Raw genomic sequence first — 13,660 nt, 5'->3', positions numbered from 1 at the left:
TTACCTTACACTGAAAGACTGAAGTGACTGGGCTTGTATACCCTTGAGTTTAGAAGACTGTGAGGGGATCTGATTGAGACATATAAGATTATTAAAGGATTGGACACTCTGGCAGTAGGAAACATATTTCCATTGATGGGTGAGTGCCGAACCAGAGGACACGGCTTAAAAATACGGGGTAGACCATTTAGGACAGCGATGAGGAGAAACTTCTTCACCCAGAGAGTGGTGGCTGTGTGGAATGCTCTACCCCAGAGGGCAGTCGAGGTCCAGTCTCTGGATTCATTTAAGAAAGAGTTGGATAGAGCTCTCAAAGATAGTGGAATCAAGGGTTATGGAGATAAGGCAGGAAGAGGATACTGATTAGGAATGATCAGCCATGATCATATTGAATGGCAGTGCAGGCTTGAAGGGCTGAATGGCCTACTCCTACACCTATTGTCTGTTGTCTATTGTCTATTGTCGATTCTTCTGATCCTCGGATGCTATCTGACCAGCTGTGCTTTTCCAGCACCACACTCTCGATTCTGATCTCCAGCATCTGCAGTCCTCACTTTTGCGTGCTAAAAATACAAGGCAACTGAATACTCAAGCTAAAAAACTGATGCTCGGAGTGAAATTCTGATAATACAGTCACACTGCACTCCTGTTACCCAATGCTTCAGTTTGAAAAGCGCCTAGCCTCTGAAGAGCACACTCTCATTTGTCAGAATTAGAAACACAAAAGGCTAGAAATACTTAGCTGCACAAATGGAGAGAAAATGGGTTAGTGTTTTCCAGTCAAGGACCCTGCATCAGAACTGAGCATAGAAAGAAATGAAATAGGAGTTTTGAGCAAGTGGAAGGGGGAATGAAGGAGCAAATAGAAGGAAGTATGATAGATGTGTAACATTCAGTCACTTGGTATTTAATGTGTGTCTTTGTTATGCATGTTCTGTTCTCTCTGTACAATTAGTCAAGTTTAGGTGTGATTGCAGACAGAAACACAAGTAAAACCGCATCCAACAGCTGGAAGCATGAAAATGAAGATATTTTAACAGTCCTGTAACAAGGTTCTTAATTACATACAGAAACTGGTGTTATTACAGTAAAAATGAGACAGCGTTTCTCCAGGACCGAGGGTGCTACATGGACAGCACAAACTACACAATTGTATACAGTATAAAGTGCACAAGAAGTGTAAAACACACAAGTTACAGTGTAACAGAAGAATGATGAATAATAGACCTTTTCCTAGCAGCGGTCGGTAATTATGTGACAAAGGTTTCGCAATACAAAAACCAAAATGAATGGTAATGGGGACAGAAAAGAACAAAAACAGTGTCTGCATCAGGTGTGAATGGCTATAAATTGTATATTTAAATGAAACAATGAAGCAAAAATGAGACAAAACTGAATCATCAAACAAATAAGCAAGTAGAGGCAGAGATTATGGGTGGAATTTTACATTTACCTGCTGGCTGGTTTGCAATTGCAAGTGAGTAAGAGGCTGGCAAGAGGCTGGTAAGAGAGTAAGAATGTAAGATTAGATTTCCATTTCCCTCCACCCCTCCCTGATCACTCCACAATTTTATGGTCGGACTGACAATGCCTAGGTCTGAATTTGCTCCAATTGAGGCCTTTAATGACCACTTGTGAACCATTTCCCACCAGCCACAATTTAATGTGGCTTGGTCAAAATCTTGGAACTCACTCCCTAAGAGCATTATGGATGTAGTACACCAAATGGATTGTAGCAGTTCAAGAAGGCAACTTGCCACCATTTTCAATGGCTGGGTAATAAATTCTGGTCCAGCTCACTATGTTGACATCCCATGAATAAATAATTTTAAAATGCCATCAGAAGGAGCCTACCATAATAAGTTAATGTTGTTCAAGTCATTGTTGAGGTCAGAAGGTTTTAGAATGCTGAGGTGAAAGAGATGGTGCTGCACCTTGAGCTTACATTGAACTTCACCTGAACACTGTAGCAAGCCATGGCTGCAAAGATTAGAGTGGGAGCAAGTGGAAATTTGAAATGACAAATGACATCTTTAGCTAGTGTTGAATTTCCACAGAAGTTATCATTATAATGACCCTGATGATATTTGTCAAAATAATATCCATCAGAAACTGAAAATTACAAGACAAACTAACTCATCAATGTTGTCCCCTTAGACGAGCAACATCTTTATCTTTAATATCTCTCTGTTCAATTATAGATGAAAAGACACAGGAAAACACTTTGCATGCAGGCCAAGACACATATTGTTTCAGACTACTCTTTCCCAATACTCTGTACAAGATTACTGTGTACCCACGCCTACAAGATATGGATGGACCTGCTGCTTCAGTTCTTCAATCCACATGTAAGTTCCATTGTTTAATAGATTTTGGCTTTTAGGTTTCATCAGTAAAAGATCCACACACAAAGAATTAATGCAGCTCACAATAGCACAGTTTCTGCCAAAATATTTTACTTTGAGCAATATAAAGCCCATGTAGATAAGATACAGTGCCTATAGTATTAAAATATGAATTATAGAATCCTTACAGTGTAGAACAGGTCATTTGGCCCAACAAGTCTACCCTGACCCTCCGAGGAGTATCCTATCCAGACCATTCCCCTAACTAATGCACCTAACCTACACATCCCTGAACACTATGGACAATTTAGCACAGCCAGTTCACCTAACCTGCACCTCTTTTGGACTGAGAGGAAACCAGAACACTCGGAGGAAACCCATGAAGACACGGAAAATGTGCAAACTCCACATTGACAGTCGCCTGAGGCTGGAATTGAACCAGGGCCCCTGGCGCCATGAGGCAGTAGTACTAACTACTGAGCCACTATGCCAACTGGCTTATTGTTTTATTAACCATTTACATTAGGTTGGCAAATTCTTCCAAAGGAGCTTCCCAAACATGCATAAGCGATCTCTTTTCAGGTTCCTCTGAAATTTCCTTGTAAATTCTCGAACTAATCTCCTGGAATATGTCCTGACAGAATTCTTCATGCAACAGTCTCTTTGTTCATATTTTGGCACTTCCATCATTCCCATTTAAACCTTGACCTCAATTCAGTGTTGGTTTTATGAATTTTAGCTTTCTGCAGAGAGGCACATAACTGGTGTACAGTTTAGGAATTGAGCTGCACATTTCCCACAACTTCCCACTGTAATTATGTCTTACCATTGACTTTATACTCATTTTTCCCTCATTTACCTTGTCCTCTTTATTGCAGCCACAGGATTAGTTACCTCAGTCACAACTGCCCCCTAACATTATATGGAAGTGGCAGCTGCTATGTCATCTAGTGTCCAATCCCTAGCAGGAATCATGTAAATTTTATCTTTCTGTCCAATGGTCCTCTTGCCAGTTGTAGCTCTTCAAATCTTTGAATGGCTGAAATCAGTTGAGCATAGATCAGGAATTGAATCTTAAGTAGATAGTTCTGTATGATCATTAATCGCTTAGTTATTGGTGAATTCTCACAAGTAGAATTACATTGCAAGTGCATTTTGGTGCTGTTAAATTACACCTGAATCACAATGAATACATTTGAGTCATTCCTTTCATCTAAAGGTTATATGTTCAAAGACAGCATATCCTGCATGTTTGCTGCTCATTAGGGAAAAAATAATGTGCAAAGTAGGCTGATCTTTATGCTGAAATTGTTCTGACTTCTACGTCCACCATTAGGAGCTAGGAGTGCTACTTCATTAAATGGATTGCAGTGATATCATTAACAGTAAGTCCAAATAAAATAAATTGGCATGTTGAGCAGGTAGATATGACATATAGGCTGGTGAGACTATTTGCCATTTTGCTGGTCATTGACTTATTGGAGATCAATCCTGAGGAGCATGTTCAAATGAACTTCTAATTTCCTGTTTTACAGACATCTTGAATGATTTTCACTGATGAAATCACCATTTAATAGACAGGATAATTAGGTTTATCTAATGTGGTTTATTAATATCTGAATGACGAAGCTGTGGCAGCATTTAGTGCTACCATCTTGTAGGGAGTGAATACAGATTCTGTTTAAAAGGCATTGCATCTTTGTGACAGGATGTTGTATTTTCTTTAAATTTGGTAGATATAACAGGCCACATATCATCACTTTCACAATAACATTGAGTATGAAGGGTACTGTAATAATTCGCTGAGATTAATGTCATGATATCATGTCACGATATGCAGGTGTTTTGCTTTGAAGTTGTGGAGTAATTTTGAAGTTAACAGAATACACTCATCTGATTAATACACTCATTGTTTAATTTTCAATATAGTTTGAAATGTAAAACCCAACTGATTTCTACTATGGTGCATAATCTTGTATACCCTACAAAATGTGGTTAGATAAAGTTTTTTTTATTAAAGCCTACTTCTTAGAATAGCTTTATTGTGTGCCCCACAGACATGTTACAACTGAATAATGCCTGCAAATCAAGAATTCCTAAGTTATTACGGATATCTTGAGTGCTGGGCTATATGAAGAAATTAAAACAAATTACAAACAATTCTCAGTTGTGTAGAGGATGGATTAGAGTTTGGGGTTGAAAAATGTGAAGAATTGTCAGATCATTTTCTGACAGAGGGCCTATTATGTTGGAGGAAAACTAGAGTCATAGAACATAGAGTATAGAAAGTACAGCACAGAACAGGCCCTTCAGCCCACGATGTTGTGCTGAAGATTATTCCTAATCTAAAATAACATGACCTAACCTACGCACCCCTCAATTCACTGCTGTCCATGTGCATGTCCAGCAGTCTCGTGGTAGAGATGTACAGCACAGAAACAGACCCTTCAGTCCAACTTGTCCATGCCGACCAGATATTCTAAATTAATCCAGTCCCATTTTCCAGCATTTGGCCCATATCCCTTTAAACCTTCCTATTCATATTCCCATCCCGATGCCTTTTAAATGTAATTGTATCAGTCTCCACCACTTCCTCTAACAGCTCATTCCATACACACACCATCCTCTGTGTGGAAAAAATTGCCCCTTAGGTCACTTTTAAATCTTTCCCACCTCACCCTAAGTTCTGGCCTCCCCCACCCCAGGAAGAGACCTTGTCCATGGCCCTCATGAATACAGAGTGGTATTTTTGTGTTTTGGTAGACAGACGTTCCTAAAGAATTGATAAATTCAACACTAGACTCAGCCCTGATAATCCTATTTTCCTTAATCTGTTATCAGATTCATGACCCTGGTGTAGCAGTTTGTTCAATGCAGTAACATGGCACATTTTCTGTCTTCCCCCTTATGTTCTGAATTCATTAAAGCAGTACCTCATTAAACACATGATGCAGCTACAGATCAGGCTGCAGTTTTGCAAGATATCGGAAAAGAATTCTGCTTGCTAATTCATCATGGAATACAGTTACAGTTCATACGAATGACCAGTATTGTTTTATTAATTATTGAATGTGTTACTGGAAGATATGAGAATGCCAAGGATTAGCATTCTGTAAACCTTGCATCACTTGTATGACTTAATTCAATGAGATTATTCAGTTGGCTAGATCGCTTGTTTGCAATGCAGAGTGATGCCAGCAGTGTGGGTTCCATTCCTGTTTTGACTGAGTTTACCATGAAGGACTCTCCTTCTCGACCTCTCTGCTCACCTGTGGCAGAGTGACCCTCAGGCTATAAACTACCATCAGTCTTTAAAAAGAGAGCAGCCCTTTGACTTGGTAAGAGAGTGGCAAGTTTATTTTTTTAAGTTCAATAAAATTAAGAATGAAAACATTTTGATACTTCAATGCAATTTTTACTGCTGTTTTCCAGTTGACATCAGGGAATAATAAATGGTGCCCAAAGCTTTCAAACAAATTGAATGCTACATCATGATGAAATTCAGTACCACAAATTGTTTTACTGAAATTCATGTTTGTTAGGTTTTTGCAGTAGCTGAAAAGCATGCACACAGTGAATCAAAAGTTATGTCACATGGCTGTGAAAGTATTAAAATTTCATACTCGCCAATATTCGCCATTACTATTTGGAAGAAAGAAACTATAAAGACTTCTTGGAGTCAATAGTACAAAGAATATTCTGTTGAGTTGAATTTTAACATGTGCCGCTGAAGGGGTTAGATGGTACAAGCACCAACTTGTACCTGACATTGTTCCTGGTCCTGGCCAGTTTCACTAAGGTCAGGAATAGGTATGGCCCATGATTCTTCCTGATCCATGATGAAGGTCAATTAACATTGTTAAATAGCTCATTGTAGGGATGTTCAGAACTTCATAGAGGGCCACATAGGCTGCATGAAAAGAGGCACACTTTCACAGAGAAAGTAGGGCTCGCTTGTTGGAAAATAGGTGGCTATGGCGTAGCATAAATAGTGAGGAGAACCCAGTCAGTGCTCAGCCTGAATATGGGGTATAAGCAAAGGGCAAGACTGCAGACCATATTTGCATGGCAGGGGAAACTGAGCACACAGAAGGCACTAGCTGTCAGTGGAAGTATGGTCACAATGGGGAGTATTTTCCTTTGAGGAAGGGAACATCACTGAATATTTGCATGAGAGAAGAGATGCATAAAGGGCTGGGAAGGGCAAAGGAAGGCTGTATCCTCAGCATAAATTTTACCTTGACATGATGGGACGCAGTACAGCAGGAGAATGTGACTATCCGAATAGAGGGTCACTGACCCCTCTGCCCTTGTCAAAGATGTCATACCTCGCAGCACTGCTCACTGTGTCAGTGGCTTTCAAGGTCCTCTGACCTTGAAATTTGACACTTCTGCATCATTCCAGTGATTAGTTGCATATTTTAGTTGGATCTCACAAGCAGCTGTTCACCATTGTATCCCCTCATTCAATTTATAGCAGATGCATTTTTTCAAGGACAGAGGGTGGTGTGATTTTCCCATGTTGCTAACTTACCCCAGGTCATTATCAAGATATTCAGTAACCAGTCAATATTTCCCTTCAGCTGGGAGGGCTACATCTGCCTTAACTTCCATTAGGTCAGTGCCCACAGCAAGTGCTCTCTCCATGTGACACTCATTCTGCTGGCAACTGTTGATTCCTTCACTCCCTTGCAATCAAATTGCTACAATTCTTCACTCTGACCCCCAAAGTCCATGGTTATCTGAGAGGACAAAGGCATGAATACTTGACCACTACTCTGAGTGCCTGAGAGAGGGCGGCACAGTGGCTCAGTGGTTAGCACTGCTGCCTTACAGCCCAAGGGACTGGGTTCAATTCCAGCCTCGGGCGACTGTGTGGAGTTTGCACATTCTCCCGGTGTCTGCGTGGGTTTCCTCTGCGTCTTCCGGTTTCCTCCCACAATGCAAAGATGTGCAGGTTAGGAGAATTGGCCATGCTAAATTGCCCATAGTGTTCAGGGATGTGTAGATTAGGTGCATTCGTCAGGGGTAAATGTAGAGTAGTAGGGTAGGGGAATGGGTCTAAGTGGGATACTCTTTGGAGGGTTGGTGTGGATTTGTTGGGCCGAATGGCCTGTTTCCACACTGTAGGGATTTTGTGATATAAACATCGAGGTGACACAATCAAAGTATCCTCTCACCAAGACATCAATGAACTGACCTCTCAAGGTGCTGTTCTAGTACCTGGACTGATCAAGTGACATGTGTTAATGGTCTGCTGAACTCTCGATAATGTGGTCCTTCAGCAATACGCGGAGTTTGAGGATGGTGAGGCCCTGGAAGGTGACAACTCATTGGAGGAGGAGGAGGAGGTAAATGATAAAGATACAGAACATCCCATCTGCCGATGAAGATAGCCAGACCTGATGTGGGGTTCCAAGTCATCTCAGAATGTTACAAATGTCAGAGATCATCTTATTCAGGAGTGCTTTCATTGATATTCCCATTGGGGTGTATAACACTGTCAGATACCTTATGTTAACAGACATAGCCCAGAATGTGTAAACACAATAATGAAGGATGTTCATCTGCCCAGAGGTCTTATTGTCACCATTGAGAAACCCTTGATCTCCTTGAACAACTTATCCCTCTTTCCTTGTCCTGCCATCAACAAAAGGAGTCTCACAAGACTCTTCAATCCACTGCTTCCACTAGGACAGCAAAGGAAGTGGAGACGTTTTGTTCAACTTGGCTCAGCTTATGGCTAAATTTTATTTGTTGGCCGTCCTCATCTTAGGAGCATCTGCAGAAACTGCTAAACTGGTAGGCTCTCCCCTCCAAGATGCCCCTGTGTCATTTGTGCCACTGAAGATCCATTTTACCAAAGGTCAGTGTGCAGATCCTGCAGGCAGTCCAAGTGCTATTGCGTGTTGATATCAGTGAGGTTGGCCACTCCAATAATAGAGGACATAATTTGCTCAAGGCTCTGAGCCAACATGGCAAATATGAGTCGGTTGGACTCCTCCATTTTGGTCAATGATTATATACTTGCTCAATGAACTCTAACATGTGGGTGCACATGTAACAGCTGCACTGGGTAGAACCTTCTGTCCAGTTCAGGGTCTTTGCTTCTGTGTCTATTCTCCATCCTCCAAGGCAAACTGCCCACAGCTGCCTCTAGCACTCCTTCTGCTCACTAGCACTGTGTAGTGCCAGCCTTTCTAAGCTATCACAGTGCCACTCTTGGTGTGGATCCGTCCATTACATCGGCCCCTTTGTTCACATCGCCAAAACTTAATACTTGAATCACTCTTGGATAGTTTATCAAAAATACATATAAAACCATCATGGTAAAACTTCTTATTTCCACGTTTACTAATAATTTCTGTTTCTATACTAAAAATTCCTGTTCCAAAAATACAAGCTTAAAAAAAAACTCTCCTGTAACGAAAATAAGTTGTTACTGAAACAACGCAAACACTACCTTAACCAATATAACGACAATTTTACATACCACCAATATTCAAAATATATGACTTACTTGCAGTGGCGAATCGTCTTCAGTGCCTAATGGGCGGTGGCTAAGCGTCCTCAGTGGTCAAAGAGCAGTGGCTAATCGTCGGTGGTGAATCTGCTGTGGCGAATGGCCCCATCCCGATTATTTCATGGTGACCCGTTAGCATTAAGCTTCTCACATATAAAAGAAAAGTATTAGGAATAATTTAAATGTAGATGTTTACATTTCAAATATCAAAATGAGAAATAATACCTTAAATCTTATGCAGTCTACACTGCTGAAGTATTACTGTATTTGGATGTTGTAGGAGTAGGACCCAAATTGTGTAATATTACAAATCCATTACATTATTATTTTGTCAATTTTGAGAGCTGTATTCACGTTTAGTAAACTAAACACTTTACACAAGGAGATCTTTCAAAAATATGCATTTGTTGCCATTATTTTAATATAAGCCATGATTCTTTTCTTGTTGCTAGTGCCACTTCCGACAAGATCTACATTTGTTTCAAGTACTGTTCCTGTGGCCTTCAAAGGTAGGATTATCATTGGTTCAAATTGTCTTTCAGCACTAAAGGAACACGAAAGTGTTATCAGTAGTTTTACTTGTACAGGAGCTAGGTTTAATAGCCTAGATTTTTCTCTCATGTATGGGCATTCATTACATTTATATTTGCCATTCAACTAGTTATGAGATCTGACACTCAATTTCTGAAAACGAGAAAGCTAAAAAAAACTCTGCCTTCTACAAATCATCTAGGATCTGTGTGAATAGTGCAAGCAACTTTATCTTTAACAAATCAGACTGAGAATGGTTAATGAGTAACTCAGAATCTGACTTTAGAAGTGCAAGTTGGAATATGGAATTGAATGTGTAATCAGTCACAAAAATTGAAATAAAAGGGAAACAACCTGTCTCCTTTTGAAAACATTTAATTTTACTGTATTAGACTCTAATTGCTGTTGTAGATTTTAAAAATGTGATTTTGCTTTTACATTTTGAGTCTGTGGTTTATGTTTTTTTTACATTTGTTCATGGAATATGGGTACCGCCAGCTAAGCTAGAATTTATCGTTGTCTCTAATTGCTCTTGAGAAAGGAGTGATTCACACTAGGAGGAAGATACATGTACAGTACACTAAGGAACAGAGTTCCAGCATTGTGACCACCTTCATTCAATCAATCCTTCGCTGTCATTAGTTCTTATTCTGTACTTAGTGTGACATTGAATTCAGCAACTTTAATTTATACTTCCTTCTAAATCTTGGCACTGTTCATTTCACAATCTTTCAATCTGCCTGGTTAAGGAGCTTCACAATTGATTGTCTTATTTGCTCAGGTCCCAGATGCTGTTTTCCTTGCTTGCACATTGTCAGTTTGCTATACAAAATCTGAAATCCTAAACCTGCGATCGCAAACCAACTAACTGAAAACACTGGATATAGGTTTGCTTGCTGAGATGGAAGGTTCGATTTCAGACATTTCGTCACCATAGTAGGTAAGATCTTCAGTGAGCCTCTGAATGAAGCACTGGTGGTGTAGCCCACTTTCTGTTTATATGTTTGAGTGTCCTAGGGTTGGTGATGTAATTTCCTGTGGTGATGTCATTTCTGGTTCTTTTTCTCAGAAGGTGGTAAATGGGATTTACCCCCAAGAAAATGTACAGGAAATGATATCACCATAGGAAATGATATCACCACAGGAAATGACATCACCAATCCTAGGAAACTCAAACATATAAATAGAAAGCAGCCTATACCATTAGTGCTTCATTCGGAGGCTCACTGAAAATGTTACCTAGTATGGTGATGAAACGTCTGAAAACAAACCTTCCAGCTCAGCGAGCAAACCTACATCCAGAATCTCAACCTGAGCTACAAATCTTCTCAAAACTCGCTAACTGGAAACACTGTTAATTGCCTTCCCATGGCATGTTCGACTATAGTCCTTCATTTAGAAACTAAAATAATTTACAGTCAAACCTGCAGCTGATAGAATTAACAGTTTGTGTTGATGCGGGTCATTCTGCCTTTAAATAAGAAGAAATATCATCAGTTTATTATGATCAAATTGTTTTCAACGTTTTCGATAGTCTGCAAAATTAGCAGTGAAATAAATGTGATTTTGAAAAAGTGGGACAGATGTTCAACCCACCACTTAGATATCAATCTATATTTTTGCACATCAGCTGCTGTCATAAGAACGTCTCGTTGAAAATCTCAAACCTGCAGCTGTACCATTCAAGTTGTGTTCAAAAGTGCTTTTTTAGCCATTTGAACCACTAGGTGGTGACGTTGCTCTTTGGAGACCATGATTTGACTGAGCCAGAGCTTATTATGATTCGTTTTGCTCAAAAAATTGTTATCTGTTGCCAGTGATTCAGCAAATTTAGTTCTGATCAATCAACAGAAACAAATCACCGAGAAAATTAAGAAGCAATATCTTTGAAATGCCTGTCGGCTTTCCTAATGTTAATGGTACTTAATCTCCTGGGTTACAGATCATTGGAACCAACAGCTCACACTGACAGCTGTCGGTACTTTATGGGAACTCTTTCCCTACTTGATGTGCAGCACTTAAATGTCCAAATTGGCAAATTCACCAGGGCCACGAATCTGCCATTGCTATTAGATAAACTTTGGAAAATATATCAGTGAGGAATACCATTCAGCCTATTTTATCCTCGATCCAGGAAGACCTTTTGATGCCCCAGTTGTTGTCCATTTGTGTCCTCAACAAAACTTGGGATTTTTTTCATGTTAGTCAGTAACAATTTTCATGTGAGGAAGAACTCCTGGCCATTAGTCCCATGTTAGATGGGATGTTATCAAATCCAAACACTTACCCTGAGTTCCCACAGCTTTGAAGTTGTCACCTTTACTATATGAAAGGCCTTTGGAATCTGAGGGATGACAAAAGTTGGGCCTCCCCACCCCCACTGGCATTTGGCATGTCACAGGTTCAAATATGTCAGGATGTACTTGTTTGAATGTATGTTAAAAGCTGTTATTGCAAAGGTAATCCTCACATTTACTTATACAGTTGCATCCATTATTTTACTGCCCCTTTGAAATTAGGCAGTGAATCAGCCTATTCCAAGAACATTAGTGTCTTCATTTGAGTCCAAATCTCTCATAATGACCTTCAATGATTCAAGAATCATTATCAGCCTTAATACTTCGAGATTAATATGATCCATCCCCCTACTGTTATTTGTTTTGAGCTGTTTTAGCTTCTCAAGGATTTCCATCTCATTTGTATCAAAGCCATTAATTCTCCTTGGATTATCCTTATTGCTGCAGCAGTGCTGAAATCTGCACAAACACATGCAGTGTATCTGATAATGTTAAATGTTCTCAACACTATTACCAGAATTAGACTGTGTTGAGGTCTAATTGACTTTATTTGACTTGGTACTGACTTTCAAACTGACTGACTCCTCAAAATTAAAGCTCGGTTGTTTGTTAATAAATGTATATCTGAAGCAGTTAATAGCTTTCACAATTGAAGAATGCACACTTAAAATTTATATTCCATTCCAATGATCATCCATTGAGTCTGCTCCACCATTCACTATGGTAATTGCTTATCCTCTGTCTTAAATCATACTCTTGTGCTCTCCTCATACCCCTTGACACTTTGTATCTTGCAATTTATTTCTTTATTAAATATATTCTGAGAGTTGGCTTCTGTAACCTTTTGTAGTAGAGAACTGCAAAGGTTCACCATCCTCTGAGCGAAAAGGTTTCTCCTCGGTTGAGTCCTAAATAGCCTACTTAGCATCCTGAAAATGTGACTCCTTGTTCTAGATGCCTCCACAATATCACCAGCCTCATAGGGGAATCATTTTCCCTGCATCCAGTCTGCCTGCCCTGTCAGAATTTTATGTTTCAATGAGATCACCTCTTCTCAACTAAAGTAAATACATGCCTTATGGATCCCATCTGTCTTCATAAGACAAGCTTGCCATTCCATCATTAATAGTGGAGCTCTGTACATCAGTGCGAAACATAAGGCTGGTATATGCACAACAAACTTCAGCCAGAAGTGGATAATCCATCTTGGCCTCCTCTAGAGCTCCCCTGTATCATAGATATCATTTTTCAGCCAATTTCACTCACTCCACATAAGATCAAGAAATGGTTTCAGGAATTGGATATTGCAAACGTTATGGGCCCTGCCAATGTTACCCACTAGCACTGAAAACTTGTGCTCCAGAACTTGCTGCTCCCCTATCAAAGATCTTCCAGTCCAGTTACAATACTGGGCATCTACCTGACAATATTGAAAATTGCTCAGGTATGTCCTGTATGCAAAAAGCAGGACAAATCCATCTCAGCCAGTTATGCACCATCAGTCTGCTCTTGATCATCAGTAAAGTGATAGAGGCTGTCATCAACAGTGCTGTCAAGCAGCACCTGCTCAGCAATAACCTGCTCAGTGACGCCCAGTTTGGGTTCCACTCAGCTCCTGACTTCATTACAGCCTTGGTTCAAACATGGACAAAAGAGCCAGATTCCAGAGGAGAAATGAGAGGGACAGGCTAAATTTGTTGGACTATAGCATCAAGGAGCTCTAGCAAAACTGGAGTTAGTGGAAATCAGGGGGAAAACTCTCTGGGGAAAATACACCTGGCACAAAGGAAGATGGTTGTGGTGGTTGGTCAGCTCCAGGACATCTCTTTGGGAGTTTGTCAAGGTAGTTTCCCCAATCCAACCATCCTCAGCTCCTTCATCATAAGGTCAGATTGGGAATGTTTGCTGTTGATTGCCCAATGTTCAGGACCATTCAGGACTCCTCAGATGTTTACACCCACCCC

The 13,660-nt window shown here is 40.1% G+C and overlaps 1 protein-coding gene across 5 annotated transcripts in view; it reads left to right on the top strand.

Moving 5' to 3' along the window:
* The window catches only part of LOC122560121 (collagen alpha-1(XX) chain-like), a 184,639-nt gene that overhangs the window by 105,054 nt on the left and 65,925 nt on the right, over positions 1 to 13,660 (top strand). For all 5 annotated transcript variants that reach the window (XM_043710376.1, XM_043710377.1, XM_043710378.1 and 2 more), the window contains exons 24-25: positions 2,202 to 2,348; positions 9,321 to 9,377. In XM_043710376.1, coding sequence (XP_043566311.1) covers positions 2,202 to 2,348; positions 9,321 to 9,377 — 204 coding nt within the window. The remainder of the gene's footprint in view (positions 1 to 2,201; positions 2,349 to 9,320; positions 9,378 to 13,660) is intronic.

This window comes from Chiloscyllium plagiosum, chromosome 20 (genome assembly GCF_004010195.1).
Source record: "Chiloscyllium plagiosum isolate BGI_BamShark_2017 chromosome 20, ASM401019v2, whole genome shotgun sequence".
NCBI lineage: Eukaryota > Metazoa > Chordata > Chondrichthyes > Orectolobiformes > Hemiscylliidae > Chiloscyllium > Chiloscyllium plagiosum.
The sequence above is the reverse complement of the archived record's forward strand: the minus strand, read 5'-3'. Positions and strand labels throughout refer to the sequence as shown.